Raw genomic sequence first — 19,841 nt, forward strand, 5'->3', positions numbered from 1 at the left:
ATTTTGGTTGTTCTGCAGATTTTGTTTTCTAATGTCAAAATGTCAAAATCAACAATATAAATGAAAGATGAATAAACGTTCCACTTGACAAATAATCAAATCATATTTCATATGTTTGATAAAAACAAATAATTAAACAGTGAATTATTAGCAAATGAACAATAATGGAAGAATCAGTTGGTGCACATTATGCAATTCAAATAGCAGTTCATACACTGAAGGATAGATGCAAAACATTACAACAAAGACTTCAACTTTTGGAACAAGAAAATGTTATTCTTCGTACTAAATGTATTCATAATGAAGAAGCCGATATTTCCCTTACAGAAATAGGTAAACTGAAAAAGGATTTAACTGAAATAACTGAACAGAAAGATCATTTGAACGAACGTGTTAAAATGGTAACATCTGAAAATCAAGAGTTGTGGAATAAGTTAGGAAAATTAGTAAAAATGAATAATAATTTAAACGAACAATTTCACAAAATAAATGAAACATTAAATCAGCATACAAGTCCTCCAACCTTACTAAGGTATCGTATTTTATCTGCAATTTTGTGATTCCCCTTTGTATATAGATATAACCAACCTTTTCAAGGCATTGATTTAATTTATAGTTGCATTCCATATATGCAACTAATTCTCTTTTTTGAGGATTTAAAAATTTGTTTGTGTTTGAAATAGATCCTCTAGAATCATATAATTATTCCATCCCAAGAATCCTACCATACTAGTGTTTACAGTAATTCTAGATTTAATTGCACTCTTAAATTAAAGGAAAATAAACATTATATTAACTTCTATTTTTTACTAAAAGGTAAAGATTCAGCTTCTTTTACATGAAGTATGATCTCATTTGAAAATGAAACTATTATATCAAATATATCCATATGTATTGAATTCATATTAAACCAAATAGGTATATAAGTCATTGATTGTGAAATTCCATATCAAACAAGAGAAAAATGATTTGTTATAGGTATTTATTTCAATTGTAGACCTTTTTATATGTTTTGTTGATAAATCATCTTGGTTTTGGATCTCTTCCGATAGAAAATTATTTTGATACAAACAAAATATTTTCACATATTTTAAAAACTAATTTTCAATCAGAAGAAACCTAAAATCAAGAGTATTTATAAGCAAAAAGATATTTATTGATTAACTTTATAACATCATCAACACTCATAATTGCACTCTCAGCTAAACTGAGTTTATCTTTAGTCTCTGACAGTAATATGGTGATCAAAATGCTTGTCAGAAAATTAATCTGAATATTGATTTAGGTCAATAACTAAATCATCTAAAATAGACTTAGTTTATCTTTAGTCTCTTGGATGTGTGGTTGTACACAAAATATTAAGTTTTCATTTATTAGGTCTAAAACATTCACTCAAAGTAATCCTGTAATAAAACATTCTCAGAAAACTTTGGAAGTTAATGAGAATTTGAGTATGGAGCTTGAAAATATTTCATTGAAGTTGACAGATAATTTTTCCAAACAAAAGATTGAACTTGAGAAAATGTGTACAGAAATAGAAAATTTCCAATGTGGAGCTGATGACATTATTACAGATTCCTTTGGATTCAATTTTGAGGAAAATGTAGAAGAAGAAGTATATGATGAAATAAACTATGTATTAGATTCATTAAAACAACTTAAGGAAGAAGTTTTACTACAAAGAAATGCACTTCGCAAAAGTGTCAAGCAAATGGAGTGCTTGTCAGCAAGTAAGTAAAATTTGAATTACAAATAATCTTTTGAAGACCCGTGTGAAGTTATCCCAGAATTTCTAACATGAATATTTTTATACAAAATAAACTAAACTTTTGTGAAAAAATGTCCATAGAGGAGACATATAATGACATTATAATAGGCTTCATAATTTTATTACTAAAAATTGAAGATTAAGTGGATAAAACATTTTTATACACTCGTTTTTGAACATATTTCATGATTCTGGACTGCAACATTTTTTAAAATTTCAGTAAAACATTGCAAAGAATACTGAATAAGAAGCATATTACCAAAAAAATGTGATATAGCTATTTTTTCAAGTTTCATTACATATGCTCAAAAACCTGTATTTAAAAATGTTTTATCCACTTAATTTTCAATTTTTGGTTGTAAAATTATGTAGGCTATTATAATGTAAAAAAATATTCGTGGTAGAAACTTCACATGGGTCTTTTGAAGACCAATTTGATGTTCATAATTAATCAAACTTGAAGCAGACTTGAGATTTTTCTGAACTTATTTTTAAAACTATACATTCACTTTGATTTAAAATTAAATTCAGATGGAATTTATTCTGTTAATATGGATTAACGTGCAATTATCTTTATAGGATATCAATGTTCTATTTTGTGAGCCATTAAACACAAAGTGGGAGACACTAAAATTAATGTATAATAAATAAAGAACTAGGCATTAGAAAAAAAGGTCTATAAAATGTGTCAAAACTTTTTGATGCTGTGTGTAACATTGAAATTTGATAAAATGCAGGAAGTTGTTCATTTTAAAATTATTTAGCTATAAAACCTAGTTTTGTAACCTCAAATGGAACCCTTAGATTTTTATAATATTGCTGCAGCTATTGCGTTTATCAGAGAAGGTTTCTAAAAAGTACAAGGGGCACAAAAATTCCATGTGACAAGTTTAAAATTTAGAAAGAAATAAAAGAGAAGCTGGTCTAGATCATATGCTTCTAATTAATGGAAATCATAATTGATTTCTGTGATAACACTAATACATTACTAGTAACAGAAAATAAGTATTGATAAGATGAGGAGACAACTTTTAGAGTTTGATTGTCGGTCAACTGGACCTCTATACATTATCACTAGTTTGATGGACTGGAAAGACCACCAATGGTGAATGAGAATGAATAGTTACTGTGGCATTAATGTGGAAAGTCACACTGATATTGAAAGATTCCATCTTAAAGCTCACAGGTACATTATTGATAAAACAAAAAGTGGTACCTTTATAAGAAAATAGAGTCTCTTTAGGATATAATTGATAGTTGCTTAAGAGCTTCTCTAACTTTGGCTAAAAATTACATGAGCTGTTACTAAGAACAATGAAATATGGAATGCTTTCAACGAAATCAAAACTGAAAATTAGATTCTAATCATACATAGATTTTTACAAGCTGTAATTGGTACCAGAAGAAGATATGTACTATTAAAATAGGCCTTTTCATTGCTTTTTAAGTTGTGTTTCAAAGGCCTTTTTGTACATTTTTAAATATATTTTTCCTACAATCTTCTTCTTTTAATGCATATACATTAATGGATGTTCACGACTACATTTTTCATGGCTTCTCTATCTCTAGCGGTATGGATCAATGTCTGAATATCTTGTATACCCGTCCATTGCCTCACGTTCCGTAACCACGACATCCTCTTCCGTCCCAATCCTCACTTACCTTCAATCTTGCCCTCGACTATCAGCTGAAGGAATTGATATTTATGGCCTCGCATTATATGGCCAAGGTATGCAAACTTTCGTTACTTCACGATGTTAAAGAGTTCACGGTCTTTATTAATACGCCTGAGAATATCCTCATTCCTCACTTTGGCAGTCCATGGTATCTTCAGGATTCTATGATATACCCACATTTCGAATGCCTTTAATTTGTTTATGTTTTTTACCTTAAGGTCCAACCCTCCATCCCGTAAAGAAGCACTGACCAAACGTAGCACTGCACAAGTCTCAGTCTAAGATCAAGATCAAAGTCGGTATATGTAAATACATTTTTAAATTTTATGAATGTACTTCGAACTTATTCAATTCGGCATTTTATTTCACCGTCCAACGACCATTCTTCATAGAACTATGTTCCTAGATATTTAAATTTTTCTACCCGTTCTATAGGTTTTCCATTATATGTTACTCTAAATTTTCTAAACGTATTCGCTTCCCTAGTGATAATCTTGAATTTAGTTTTTTTGATGTTGATGTTTAATCCCATGTTTTGGCTATGTCCGCCTATTATATTAATTAGTTGTTGTAGGTCATCTATATTATCTGTGTCATCGGCGTAACGTATGTTGTTGAACCAGACTCCATTGACTTTGATCCCACAATACTAGCTAGAATAAGAAAATAAATCAATTATATATTTTTGAAGTTTTGATCTGCCTCCATATAGTAAGTTTTTTGTTCAAATTTGTTAATACTTTTTGAGATTGAAATATTATACTACTGCGTTAATGTTGTTTGGAAGTGTATATAATATAGAAATGTCGTTTGCAACACTTGTCACTTTTTAAAAAATATTTTATTTTCAAAAATACACTTATTACAAAATTTTTGGATTTTGAATAGTACTTAAATAGATTTTACTACAACAAAGGTTACAATAAAGATCTTACTATTCAAAAGTCGTGAAAAACATGTGTTCTGTTATTTTATAATATCTCATTTGCTGATTAAGCATGTCGACCGGCAACCGTCTTCTGTTTCCTTATGCTTACATTTCTATAGACTTTATACTTTCTGTTTCAGAACAAATGAAATGCAAAAACTGTGATACTAGAAAACAAATCAAATTAGAACAGACTACATCTACAGATGATATTCCCAGAATTGGGGTCGATAAAAGTACTGAAACTAATAGTTTTGTAGAAGAAGAAAAACAGTCATCTCTTACCCAATCACTTCCAGTTGATGTTGAAAAAATTTGTCCGATTTGTAATAAACATTTTAGAAAAGAAGTCAAATTTGAAGAATTTGAACAACATGTAGAGAACCACTTTAATCTTGATGTTAGTTCCTTTGAATTATTATAGAGTTAGCTTTAATAATCATATTTTTGTTGCTTTTTCTTCATCTGTTGTTTATGTTTAAGTTGTGATTGATAGAAATCATCTTATTTCTAAATCACGCATCTTCCATAACCAAAAAAAAATGTGTGATTCGTATTTAATATATTATCATTATTATTATTAAGAAGAAGAAGAGTCTTTCATAACAAACTTGGCGATTCAATAACCACTTATCACCAATATTTCATATAAAAATAAAAAAATTGGACGAATATTTGAATCAGGTTGAAGAATTCTAAATTAGGGTGTCCGTCATTTCCCAAATTGGGTTTTGGTCTGCAAATGCCCCTACCCCTAGGCCAAATGGCCTACGACCTAAATAAAAAATCAGACTCAAATCATCTCTCAATTTTCACATTAACCTGTTCTTAAAACATAATACATTTCCCATTTAAATAACATGGATTTTTCGCAGTTAATTTTTTTTTACTGAAACAGATGTAGCTAATAACACTTGAACAACTTTTCTTGTAGGAAATTTAACGCTCTACAAAAAAGATCTAAATGCTTGTTTCGATAAGATTTACGGTTTGAAAGTTATCGAAGGATAAAGTTGTATTCATAGGTAAATTCATCATTTTTTTCTAATTTCCATCATAATATTAATTTATATCAAACTAAAAGCATACAGATAGGTAATAAAATAAAGAAATACAAAAGTTGGATCCAAAATAAAGTATATTTGCCTATAAATAATAATATCAAAACATTTATAGTACTTTTCTCATTTCTACAATTTTTTTGTCATTTTGTGTTGCAGTAGGATATTTGACTCTTTATTCACTTACAACTTCATCTTCTTGAGTAGTTAATCTATTGATTTAATCTTATGTTAATTGAACAGTTCTTTCGGCTAAATTATTTACTATTTGCAGATTATTAATAATTTCCAGACCATTTAACAGGTTGGCTGCGTTACCGTTCATAAATGTAGTGCGGAATATGAAAATTACAAATATTTAAGATTTGCAAAAAGCATATCTTCGTTTTTTGGTTCGTTTCAAATGCTAAAGATAGCATTTCACGTAACCGAGTATTGAGATCATTTTTAAAAGGAGAAAATGTACCGGTCTTTGAGTACCGGTAACGCACAGACATTACAATTTGTTAATCTGGTGCGGAAACGGTCTTGGGGGGACCGGTACATGTATAGTCTGTGTGTATGCTGAAAATATCATATCGTGTTGAAAAAATAATGTTTCTAACTCAAAAACCTAATACAAATAACACAAAAAGTGTAGATTGTAACGAACCGTTTACCTTAGCTGAAAATAAACAATATAACGAAGATAAGCAAAGTGTGGTAAATGCGCGCCAAAGACCAATTTTTTCTGATGAATCGGGTAGTGATGTAAGTACCAGTGATTTATTCAATGATAATATTGAGACAGAAAATGAATATGAGTACATATATATCGGAATCTGCAAATGATGATGAAAATGAGTAGCATGATATAGATGGGAGTGGCAATGAGTCTGATGAATGGAAACAATACCAATACTCGCCTATATTAAATGTTAATGTTGAAGAAATAAAAAAACATTTATACGCTTACAAGTTATTCGTAACAGATGATCTTTCGCAAAATATCGTTGAAGAAACAAATAGGTTTGCTAGGTAAATGTTATTAAATATACATCAGTCAAAATCACGTTTAAGTTCTTGGATTGACTGCGACATACCTGAATTAAGCGATTTTTCTCAATATGTATAGTTATGGGATTAGTGGATGATCTTGCAATAAATTTGTATTGGTCAAAAGATCCCATGTTTTGCTGCATTCATTTCATGTAATAATGAACAGTGTAATAAAGATGATCGCCTCTTTAAGTTATGTGAACTTTTGAAAGTATGGAATAGAAATTTTCAAACTGCATTAACTCCAGGACGAATTTTGGTAGTCGATAAAAGTATAGTACCTTTCAAGGGAGACTCCAAATAAAACAATGTCGTCCCAATAAAACTCATGCATATGGAATTGAGTTATATAAATTATGCTCAGTGGATGGATATACTAAACACATAATCGTTTATCGTGGTAAAAATACGACTACTGACGCAGGATCTTCCCAGAGTGAACAGATAGTGTACAATCTAGTTGATAGTGTTAAGTTCGAACATGGCCACTACCGCTACTTATATGCTGATAATTATTATTATAGTTTATGTTTAGCCAGGTTATTGTTAAAAAAATCATTTATTGTGGAAACCTGCAGTCCAACACAAAAGGCAAAACACTACCTAAAAATGAAAAAATGGAGAAATTTGTGGCACTCAGAACAGCACCATACGTATTATAAAATAGATGGACAAATGGCCCGTTCTAATGAACTGTCCAACTTATACAACCACTTTTAAACCAAAAGAAAAACTATCAGGGGGAGCCTATACTTGAACCAAAAGCAATCATTGATTACAATAACGCAGAAAAAGGAGTAGATTTTAGCAATCAGATGAGTTCTTATCATTCCATATTAAGAAAACCTTTCAAATGGTACCGAAAATTATGCTTTGAATTATTGCTCTGAACAGCTATTGTAAACGCTTGGATTATTTATAACAAGGTTACTTCTTCAAAATTGTCTATAATGGAGTTTGGACGATGATTGGCCCGGGAGTAGTACACGAAGAAACCACTACTCCTAAGAGTTCTATATACCTTAGTTAAACCATCCGGGCCAGGAAAGAAAACGGCAAGACAATGACATGGATGCTATCATAAATTAAGAGAAACACATTCCAGCAAGAATGCAAGTAACTTGGTTACAAAATTAACAAGTTACTTCAATGAATGTCCTGGACAACCAATGCAATGTGTTTATCTTGCTTTAATAGCATTCATAAAAATTAATTAGTATTTCTGTAGCTAAATTGTTTTTTTTTCTAACAATATATTTAGTTTACAAAATTTTTTTATTTCAAAATAGCATTCATACTAATGAAGAATTATGAAGTCTTTCATGTTGTTTGATGTTTGTATCTAAATGTGTAAAAAATAGTAAGCTACCTGACACATTAAAAACTCTTTAACACGACAACTGGTCACAAAACGGATGATAACAATAAGTTCTTACATGTTTTTACTTTTAATAATTGATCTTAAACCTTTTATAATTTATATCATAGAACTATAAAAATTATAAAGCTAATTACTGTCTTTACCGGTATCGCACCATGTCTGCGTCAAACCACTGGTTCCACAGGATCGGTAATACACATAAAGATTGGACAGTAGAATACTGAAAACAAGTCCCGTGGTCTGATGAGTCTAAATTCGAAATATTTGAGAAAAAGCGAAGAATTTATGTTCGTCGAGGATCCCCAGGAAAAATACACCTTGATGCTATAACTCCAACTGTTAAACATGATGGTGTAGGGGTGTTTTTCATACACTGAAGTAGGGAATTTCTACAGAATTAAAGAAACCCTGGATAGAAATGGTTACCATTACATATTAAAAACGTATACTAACCCTTCTGGGATGCGCCTAATTGGCCGTGGGTATCTGTTTCAGCAAGAAAATAATCCAAAGCACACATCTAAGCTTTGTCTCAACTATTTAAAAAATGAGATAGTGGTGAGTTATAAATAATGAAGTGGTCCCCACAATCTCCGGATCTAAATCCAATAGAATTTTGTAGGATGAACTGAATCGGAAAGTTAGAAAATTGAATCTCACTTCCTTGGATGATCTTTGGAAGGCTCTTCAGACGTCTTGGAATATTATACCAAAAACTAAATGCCATGTGTAGTTAAAGAATTAGTGGCGGTCAGAGGTGGTTTCTTTGATGAAAAGAAAGTGTAGCAGTATAAAATGAAAGAGACAAAATGGTTTTAATTGTAGAAATTTATCTTTTAATATTTTTAGAATAAACCTTGTTTTAATTTGATTTATTTTACCTTTAATATTTTTTTTAATAAGTTTTCATCTTGTAGGTAAAGTGAACACAAAAACTATTGAACTTGGGTATTTGTTTCTCCAACCTTTTTTAATAACATTTGAGAAATTTTATGTCCTGCTAAACAATTCTTGTATTTGGTTTTATCGAGAGTACTCCAATTTTCCTGTAACTTCTTAAACAATGGAACATTTGGCCCGTCGGTCCCTAGTATTTTCGCAAATGATCACCGCTCCTCTTCGACAACCCAGATTTGAGTTAGTTGGATCGCAACAAACTGCTTTGATATTACCAATTAATCCCCATTCTTGAACCGCATTGAAAATTGCTTGTGTCTTTGTAATTACTTTCCCATCTAGTAATGCTGGTACACTTAGTATTTTTCTATGGTATTACTTTTAACTATAATTGGTACTTTGTCGACCTTTTTGTAAGAAAAACAATCAGATCAATGCACTACCGCCGGACCAACTTCAATCTCTCCAAATACTCGTTTTATTCGTTCAACAGCTTCTCTTATAAATTTCGATAGGTACTCATTGAATTACATTTTGTTCAAAATTAAAGCGCTAGGGTTCCCGCTTCTGGTATAACTGATATTAATTGAATAGAATGTCTTTAAGCAATATTGTAACTATCTAGGGCAGCCACAATATGAATAGTTACTCTCTCATTGTTAGCTTCATAATTTCGTCCTTGATCTTCAAACAATGACAGTGATAAGAAGTAGTTGTAGTTATCTCACTTTTAAAGCTTGCTCATCACTCAGAGCTTGATAGTAAAGTCATCTAAAAAGTAAGTTCTCTCAGGTTGCTCATAGATAACGTTAGAATACTATAGGAATAAATTTAAAACGTGATTCTGTTAAGCTTTTTGTTTAATTGCATTAAATTCACGAATTTAAAAAAATAGGTTTATTCAAACGCTCAAATTTATGTACAAGTACGTTAATAACGCATATTGGAGTTACTCCATAATTTTATTGCAAACAAAAAGCGGTAGAAAATGATAAATTTTACTATGAATACAACTTTGTCGTTGAAAAACTTTTAAACGGTATATTTTAATCGAAAAAAGCATTCAGACCTTTTTTGTAAAGCATTAAATTTCCTAAAAAAAATAGCTGTTAAAGTATTTTTAACTACATTTGTTTCAATGGAAAAAACTATCTGCAAAAAATGCAAAAATGTTATTTAATCCATTAGTGACCAATTACAACTAAAGTTGTATGACAAATAAGAATTTTCTGAGAAATTTTTTTTGACAAACTGTTAATGTTGAAAGGGTGAGGGTAAATAATTAACAATTAGTTTAGTTGACAATATCATGTGACTTATAGTGAAAGTGAGTTGGGTTTGGGTAATTAACTTTTTTGTCAGTTCCCTCTTTGACTTCATTGTAGAAAAAAAAATATTTACTTTCTAACTGAGGTATTAGTGTCATATTCAGGAATCCCTTCTTTTACTATGGTCAAAAAATAAAATTATGTTCGAATTTTGATGCAACTTAAGTTACTGCTTCTTTTCAGGAGAAACTTTTTCGTATTTTGCTACATCTCTATTATCTACAGGCCGAATTCAATTTTACAACGAAAATATGGGCAAAAAAATTTATATTAATGATATATTGAGAACATAACTTGAATAAACTTAACAAAAAAACTCCTGCGAGAATAGGGACATTACATGGAAATAAAGTAAATTATAGAAAATTTCCTCTACGGGTTAAACATTCATTTCATCATTAAACATTTTTTTAGGGCGATTACGTATTTCAAAAAGAATCTCGATTCAAATGAGTCTTAATTCATATGGAAAGAATCTATTTGATCGACCAATTCATACGCACATACTCGTATAGTAATGGAATAATGTACAAAAAATGGGTGGCCTTATTTTTTGTGTAATAAATGTTTGTATGGTTTAAGGATTGGTTATTGCATAGGCGGTTAGGTTCTAACATAGACTATTTGCAAGTCCAGAGGGAATGTGTTCTGTACATTCTTCAGAATTATGGTCACCAACCACATCTAGCTTATACAGGAACAGATGAGCTTGGTTTGGTGCAGTTAAATCATGAGAAGGGAATCCAAATATAAAGTGTGTGTATTATATAAACATATACTTCCTCGAATTTTATTAACGTCTCATTTTGTTTATGTATCTTGAAATTGTTGTTTGTCTTTCTTCCATATTTATTCTATATCCGTCAACTTTGTTTTATCATTATCGAAGTGTAGGCCTCTCTTATGTTGCAGTTATTAGTTGTTTTGTGGTTTCTCCAACCTTTCTTCTGTTTCTTGCTATTAACGCCACATCATCAGCATAAGCTAAGCATTGACGACTTTTGTTAAATATCATGCCCTTTCTGTTGATACTGGTTTTTCTTATTATGCTTTCCAAAGTTAGATTAAATGGTACCGTTGATATGGGGTCGCCTTGTCTTAATCCTTGTGTTTTGAAAGGTTCACTTTTCTTGTTATTAATTTTTACAATATTGGTTTGTTCTCTATGTCATCGTTCCTAGTTGAATTAGTTAGGCTTAGGTCTTATATTTTTTTATAGGACATAACTTAAAAACTTGAGAGGCGTTTGCAGACCAAAACCCAATTATGTTTTGACATTAAAAAACAATAATTTTAACAAAAATTTTATTTTATATATTATAGAAGTTATTATAAGTCTAGTCAGAAGCGAAACGTAAAGATGAAAAAAATCCAAATTAAAATCATTAATCATATTAATTTATGTTTAATTACAATGAAAATCTATAAATTTTAAATAAAATGTCGTTTTCTTCTGGATATTCAAGAATTTTTTTGCATTATATTCATTCGTATGAACGTCACAGGAAAAGGTTGTTTTACAGGGGTCTGTCTTCCCAGTTATAATTGTGATAGAAAATAATTATTTAAAAACTTTTTTATATTTCTACTAAAAATTTGCTTTTAATAAATTAAAATATCAAGATAGTATCTTATATATTTCTAATTTCTAATTATACAAAGCTAAGTATGATTAAATGAATATTTTAAAAATTTGTAAAATTTTATTCAAAACAATGTATTAACCCATAAATAATTGAAAGTTCAGGGTAGTATTTCCAAATATTCATGCTTGACCTTATTCTTTATAGCAAAATTTGAAATGAAATTTGTCCCAAAGCAATGTTCACTATAGGTTATCATTAAAGCAATAGAAACAGAGATAGAAGCAAAAAACTTTCTTTTGGGGCAAGTTTTAGAAGGTCATAATGAAGGTATATACAAAAATTAGATTAAATCACAAAAGACATAATACATCATTATAAATATTTCATTAATTTAAAACACCACGAAATAAAAGAATATCATTATAATACTTATAGAATAAAGAAAGACGTCAATAAAAGATGATTAAATTTTTTTGAAAATTTTTCCAATAAAAAAATTTTGACAGAGTCAGATTCAAAAGTATTAGAATTTGCTACACTTAATGTCCGAAGCTTCATAACTCTTTTTAAAAATTTGCAATGAAATTGATGACTACTATAAAATTGTGTAATTCGCCTTTTGTAAATATTTCTCAGCGCTAACAGATTTTATGCTATAAAGTAGGAAAAGTTTACGACTGCGTTGAAACTGTTTTGTAAAAAATTGAATTACCATATTATTATTAGAAATATCAGCATTTGTTTCATACTTATTCAAAATCTCTAATAAACAAAAATTCCAGTTTTTACAAGTTTGTGTAGAAACTGTTCCAATAAGATGGTAAACACAAATTATTTATTAGCATAGAATCCACTGGCGTTACCATTTGAAAAAAGTTAGTTAATCAATTTTCGAGATAGTCTATTTTTGCACCAATCTCTAACCACCCCATTTAATTTTTTTTTTAATATAAAGCTGAAAGAGTAATTTATTTTTTACCAATTAAGACATTTTTACCTACATTCATACATATTTTAACTGAAACAAACTCCTCGAAAAATTCTCGTATACAAATTTTCAAAAAAAAAAATTTGCAGGAGTTTTGTAAATACATGTTGGCTTATATCATCCCTACATACATTTTATATATGTAACATATTTCCAAGATATAACAATCTACTGAAATAGTAAATAAAAAATGGTTAACAAAGATATATTACAAAATAGAACAAAAACCTTGAAGTGGGTCAAAAATTTCCTTTAATAATTTTCATTAATATTGTTTTCAATGCTTTTCAAATCTGGATTCAAGTAACATTGGTAGGAATTGGTAAATTACTTCTGAATTACTTTTATATCTCTATAGGTAGATGTCATCTTCCCATATTTAATCAAATTTAATTAATCCAAATTTTATTACTTTTCTTGAAAATTATTTGAAGGTTTCACTGAAATGTTTCATTTTTCCAGACTGTATTTATGGCGTCACACTATTCAACGTTTTGTGATTGAAGAAGAAATATGTATTGGAATACATCAAAAATACTGTTAGTGTTGTACAAATGTATATATTTTAGATAAAAGTATAATATAGTATTATATTCTTAGTTGCTATTGAAATTTTTTAAAAATCACTTCATAAAGATACAAAATTTACCGTGACAAAGGTGAAGCAATTTTTCCGAAGTACCTATAAATATAAATAGCAAACCCAAATTTTTTTTAACCTGTTATGTATATATGACATATTTATAAGACATCATCATATTGGCAGCAGTCCACTTGGGATGAAACTCTTTGAGGTGGTCAAAAATAAAAAAAAAACATTTACTTGTCACATGTTGAATGTTATATAATATTGAAGAGTGACTAGTTTTACAGTAATTCAAACAAATCTGATGAAAATTCTAATAAAAATTATGATTCAGATAGTGTAGCTGATTTCACATATTACAAAAGTTTATTTATTTATAGAAAATACAGCTAGTTTTTTTTATTACTAGAAAGAAAAATGTATGTTGCTTTATATACATAGTTAAATATAAAGTTTATGAATACAGAAAAGATTTGAAATACAGATGTTACTTGTGTAATTATCTTGTATACATTACATCAAGAATTTCTTGTTATATCACCTTCTTATCTTAGTGATACTGTCTATTTCTAGACAATTATGATCATATTTATTTCTCAGATAAAATTGCAAAATATAAAACTGGATGTGTTGAAACTATAAGACTAGCCAAAAATGTATCCCATCACCAATGAAAATTACTAAATAGAGAAAACATGATCAAACTTCATTGTTCAAGAAAAATGAGTTGACAATAAAGTAACTAGATAAAAAAGAAATTAAATTAAGTTCTCTAGAGTCAGAAAAACCAATGGCTATTGATTATAATATGAATATAGGAGGATGAACTTGACAGTTAAACTTATATTTGTTAACAAGAAATTACTTGAAGGATTAGTACATGAAAATTCCTGTCATGTTTAGAGGGAACTAAACTATACTAAAGACTAATTGACCAGCACACATACCAAAACCTTTACAAATAATTGAACACAAGTTTCCTGCACTAATATCATCCACCAACTAAATATGTTTGAACAGTTTGAAAATTTGATTTATTTCATAATTTCAAGAGTAATATATTCAAACTACTGTTTTTTCATTTTAAGTTCATTTTTCACCACTATTCCTTGATTTTGCCATTCCATGAATTATTTAAAATCTCTCAAATATTGTAATAGCCAAACATAATGCTTACTAATTTCATAGAAATATACCTATATAAGAAATATATACTAATCAGTGTAAATATACATTGGGGTGCTTCAAATTTTGTTTACTTTTACCTTTTCAAATGTTTTTATTTGATGTGAAAAAAATCCTTACACATGATCTCTATGGCTCAACTCTAAGGGGTCACTTTCTTATGTTAGTTTCCCATTTAATGAACAAGGGGAAAATTTCTTTTATTAAAATTGAATTTACACATAAATAAGCAATTTTTTTGAAAAAAAAATATTCTTAAAGTTGAGTTTTTGAGCTTAACAAAACTGTGAGACAATTTTTCGTAACTGCTATATTGTATTCTGATTTTCGTTAATAAAAAAACTATTAAATTTTTAAAATTAAAGACGTGTTTTGTAAGGTTTTTTACATCAAATAAAAACATCAAACATACAAACAAAAAATGTTGAAGCACCTTAACATAGTGTAAATATTTTACCAAAAATTTTTAAGCGGTCTTTTAGAGTTTGGAAAAAATACTATCAAAATTTAACATAGCTTCTTTTAAACGATTTCTTTCCTCATCGGTTTTTAAACTAACACAATATTCATCCAACTTTTTTTGTTGGTAGTTCCGGATGAAGAAAAATGATTTTCTAATAGTTGCCCCCACATAGAGTATATTCACAACAACAGTTTTTTCGTCAATTTTTCTAATAAGAGGAATAACGGATGACACAAACTTATAGGACCCCCGCCTGCAGCGAATTACAGCTATTCTTGTGTGTTCATTTAAATATTTTGCCATAAAACCTGCTCGAGTTGCTGCTACTCCAAAATCACCATGTTGAGTTTGTATATGGGATTGAATAGACTTATATATAGAATATTCTCTTATTTTTAGAGGTGAAGTGGGAGATCCTCCTATTTCACTTATCTCCAAAACAATATATCTAAAATATTTGCTGTGATAAAAATATGTAAAGTATTATTAATTATATTACCTATGTTTATGACGAACCATATTTAGAAATCCAATAATTTTATTACATTTTAGAACATTTTTATCAACTAAATATTTTCTTTTTTACAATAAGGTTATGTTTTTATTATGGTAATGAACTATAGAGTATTTTAAACCATAGAAAATTTATATATACGGGAATGCTTTACTCTTGCGTTCTCCAGTAAACAGCAGCGCTACCTACGTATAATCTGCTCAAAGCTGATTACAGTTTTCGTTTTTATGGAATTATCTCATTGTAATTTATTGAAAGCAACAGTATTCCAAATATCTCCCAGTATGATTTCAATTTACACATGTAATTGGAATTCATACTTTTGTTACCAGTGAACAAAATGAATATTCCTTCCTAACTTCCTCGAGAAACTACTACCACAGAATAAATTCTGTGATACTACTATAAAAATCAGTAAACCCTAATTTTTATTCCAATTTTCCAAGGATTAACAAAGTTTACTAATCAATTAAAATGAATATGGGAATATACTGAGAAAATTTTTCGATCTCAATAAAAATATTTAATTCACGGTCTGCTTTAGCTCTATGATTTGATGAAATGAACGGAGCTAAGCGAAATCTTCCATTGGTCAAAAATTTATATTTTGAGACTTTTTCACCTTAATTAGACTATGTATTATGAAGTTTCCATATAATAAGAGAATGCAACATAATTGCAATTAAATGTGAAATACATTATACTTTATCAAAGTACTGAGCTTATTTTATGATTTCCAGTATAATTCGCGAATGAATAATATAATTAAGAGATGGCGCTCGAGTTTGACTTCCTTTAAAATTCGGTAGAGTTGGTAAATTAGTTTTCTTACTTATCCTTTCTGAAACATGGCAGTTCCATGTGCACACTAACGAGATTTTTATCCCGTATTTAGTGAAAATTATACAAAGTTAAGTTTGAAACAATAGTTTTCGCGTGTTAAGTCTATCAATATGAAGTTGAACGTTTCATATCCGGCTACAGGATGCCAAAAACTTTTCGAAGTAGTGGATGAGCATAAAATTCGTATTTTCTACGAAAAACGCATGGGGCAAGAAGTTGAGGCTGATGCTCTTGGTGACGAATGGAAGGGCTATATTTTGAAAATAGCTGGTGGTAATGATAAGCAAGGCTTTCCAATGAAACAGGGAGTTCTTACTAATAGTAGAGTACGTCTTTTACTTTCAAAAGGCCATTCATGCTACAGACCCAGACGTACTGGTGAACGTAAAAGAAAATCAGTTCGTGGTTGCATTGTTGATGGAAATCTCAGCGTTTTGGCTCTGATAATAGTAAGAAAAGGCGATCAAGAAATTCCTGGCCTTACCGATACTACCATACCACGTCGTTTGGGACCGAAGAGAGCTTCTAAAATACGGAAGTTATTTAATCTAAGTAAAGAGGATGATGTTCGTCAATATGTAGTCAAGCGCCCATTGCCGCAAAAGGAAGGTAAGAAACCGAGAACTAAGGCACCTAAAATTCAACGTTTGATCACTCCTGTGGTACTTCAGAGAAAACGTCACCGTTTAGCTCTCAAGAAGAAGAGATGTCTCAAACGTAAAGAACAACAAGATATTTATGCTAAACTATTGGCTCAACACAAAAAGGAATCTAAGGCTCGCCGTGAATCCTTGAAGAGACGTCGGTCTGCCAGTATGCGAGATAGCAAGTCTAGCACACAGAGTGGACAAAAGTAAATTTGTATTTTATTTTGAAATAATTTGAGAAATAAACTTCTTGAAGTTCCTTGATTTTTGTTTGAAGTACCTTAATATTAATTAAAATAGAACTTAGAAGTTTGCTTGATTCAGAGATTTTTAAGGAATCAGTTAGTAGATAAAACTTATTTGTAATAGGTATCTTGAGAACATTTGTCTGATGAAGCGGAAACCAATTTGAATATACTTTCGAAGCAATTATTGCTAAGTAAAGTAAACTATAAATGTATAAATTCTAGAAGTAAAAGTGTATTTAGTAGTATTTACATCTTTAGCTACAAGCTCTAAATGACCTAAAGTTATACTAATAAAGTATTTTTTATTCAATCAAGAGTATTTGAGCTGCTATAAGTAGGTAGGTTTCATATAATAGGTGGTATCTCCGTTTTTACATTTACCATTATTATTCTGATTGGAGTTGTTGGCATATACTAATTTTAATTGTGATAAGTATTTTAAGCAATGTTCAATTGAAAAGACAATAATTTTAGAATACAAAGCTCATAGATGAAATACATTATCATCATCTCTTAATATAGTGACTAATAATAGTAACTAGTAATTTAAATATTGGCTAGGGATTACATTAATCATATAGTTTTCTGAGGTATCCATTAGCCAATATTCCCAAGTTTACTATGAATTACCAAAAACAATTTGCCTTATGTTTCCCAATGTATGTTAATCTTGTATAGTATCAAGGTTCAAATCCATATGTATCATTTGAATGTTCTTTTACCTATTAAAGAAGTAAAATCTATATTTGATAGTATATATGACCAAAAATAAAAGTAAGTACTTCTCTATTTGTAGTTTTCTCCAAAACTCTACAATAAGGGAGAGATAATGCTTTACAGCGTAAATTAAGAACTTTTCACTATATTCATTCATTCATTATGGAATTCATAGTTTAGGAATGGTTAGGTTTCTACACGTAGAAAAAAATTCTCACCTAGTTTGAGCTTTTAATATCAATTTTAAGTACTTAAAATTTAAATACATATAAAGTTTTACCATTTAAAATGCATTTTTTTTTCAAATTTCTAATACTTTTTACAATAATGAAATCAGTTTGATGGACCTTGTAGCGAATTGTATGCCCCTCGAAATAGCTTTATAGTCTTTTCGTGTAACTCGCACTAGTTCACTAATAAGAATCGTAACACAGTTTTGAACATTTTTCTCCTATTGATGAACCAGTACGAGCCACAAAAAAACTCTAAAGCGATTTCAAAGAGTATAAAATTCGCTACAAGATCCATCAAACTAATTTGCATTGTTGTAAAAAGCGAGTGTTAGGAATTTGAAAAAAAAATTTACATGCATTTTAAGTGGTTAGGTTAAATTCAATATATTTTGCTTGAGCACTGAAAAAAAATTTTTTTCGGAAATGATTAATTTCATTTCCGTACCGTACCTACACCATCTCATATCACTAAAGGTATTTCTTGAGTGAGTCAAGTGAGTAAGGCTATTACGTCACGTATTAAATTACAATCAAATACATGTATACTTTATTCTGGTTTCCAACAAAAAATTTATTTTAATAGCTCTAACTATAAAACTGATGAAATTTATCAGAACAGCAAATATATTATTTAAGTATAGGCATCTCAAATTAAAATTAAGTTGAGACCTATAGCCAGTGCTAATACTATTACTGAATTGATTTATTAGTATAATAAATTAACGAAAAAACATACATATATAAATTAGGGTGCCCTTTTCAATAAGGTTATATTCTCGCTCCTATCTGTATTTTGTTTTTGCTGACATCCCAATACTCTTTGGAACCAGCGATATCAAACGAACTTTTTGGCAGTAATTCACCCCTGGAAGTGCTTTTCTTTCAGTTTCTTCCTGAAATCTTTCTTAAAAGAACTTTATTTTGGTAGAGAAAGGCTCATAAAATACGTTTGTATCTTTTCTAGTGGGTATTTTACACATTTCAAAAGTATTTTTTGACAAGACCATATCAACTTTAAGTTTATGATATAAGACTCAGTGCTTTGATAGCTGCTTAACTACCAAAATTATGATAATTTCTTCATTTCCAGGCACCTTTCGATTGCAATTATTTTGGCCTATCAAGAATTTAGAGTTAATGAGCATTTGGTATAAGCTCAAAATACCTCTCTTATGGTCGATTTTGAATCATTTGATGTCTTTTGAAAATATGGACGTTATATTCTCTTTCCTAATCTTCCCTTTTTACTTCTATGCTTACTTTCTACTTACATTAATTACGTCAGTGGGAAAATGAAATAAGAAAATTATGTTCTACAAATCAATATATTACTCTTTTATACAAAAACAAAGTGAATAAATAGTTGAGTACAGTCATAATATAGGATTTACAAAATAAAATGCTGAAATGGAACAATCAAATAATTATAATAAAAAATCAGATAAATAATATGGCAAGCTTATAAAATTTAACAAAAACCTTTATCTACTACAATCAATAATTAAGAAGTCAACAAACAAGTTTGATATTAAGAGCCTTTACATGGTATTAAAACTTGTTTGAAAATCAGTTGTGGAAGAAACAGAACAATACCTAGAAGATTATGGCTCATGACAAATCATTATGTCTACCAATATGCTTTTGTCCTAATATAAAAATTTATAAAATATTAATGTCCACCATCAAAGAGATTACAAATTAAATCGAAAGACATTAGAAATTGTCCAAAGCAGGATTAGATTGAATTCGTTTCA

General features: G+C 29.3%; 3 protein-coding genes across 3 annotated transcripts; 2 read left to right on the forward strand and 1 right to left on the reverse strand.

Annotated features, from left to right (window-relative positions):
• Positions 1-23: 23 nt before the first annotated feature.
• On the forward strand, positions 24-13,250 carry LOC130897952 (protein spindle-F). Its single transcript, XM_057806943.1, has 4 exons — positions 24-532; positions 1,378-1,730; positions 4,513-4,772; positions 13,114-13,250. The coding sequence occupies exons 1-4, from the start codon at positions 165-167 to the stop codon at positions 13,153-13,155; spliced, it is 1,023 nt and encodes a 340-aa protein (XP_057662926.1). The 5' UTR covers positions 24-164; the 3' UTR covers positions 13,156-13,250.
• LOC130897953 (ribonuclease P/MRP protein subunit POP5) lies at positions 13,196-15,522 on the reverse strand. Its single transcript, XM_057806944.1, has 2 exons — positions 15,385-15,522; positions 13,196-15,333 (listed from the first exon to the last, which is right to left on the reverse strand). The coding sequence occupies exons 1-2, from the start codon at positions 15,402-15,404 to the stop codon at positions 14,901-14,903; spliced, it is 453 nt and encodes a 150-aa protein (XP_057662927.1). The 5' UTR covers positions 15,405-15,522; the 3' UTR covers positions 13,196-14,900.
• Positions 15,523-16,218: 696 nt separating this feature from the next.
• On the forward strand, positions 16,219-17,148 carry LOC130898033 (40S ribosomal protein S6). The gene has a single exon (XM_057807068.1). The coding sequence runs from the start codon at positions 16,353-16,355 to the stop codon at positions 17,097-17,099; it is 747 nt and encodes a 248-aa protein (XP_057663051.1). The 5' UTR covers positions 16,219-16,352; the 3' UTR covers positions 17,100-17,148.
• Positions 17,149-19,841: the final 2,693 nt, after the last annotated feature.

This window comes from Diorhabda carinulata, chromosome 9 (genome assembly GCF_026250575.1).
Source record: "Diorhabda carinulata isolate Delta chromosome 9, icDioCari1.1, whole genome shotgun sequence".
NCBI lineage: Eukaryota > Metazoa > Arthropoda > Insecta > Coleoptera > Chrysomelidae > Diorhabda > Diorhabda carinulata.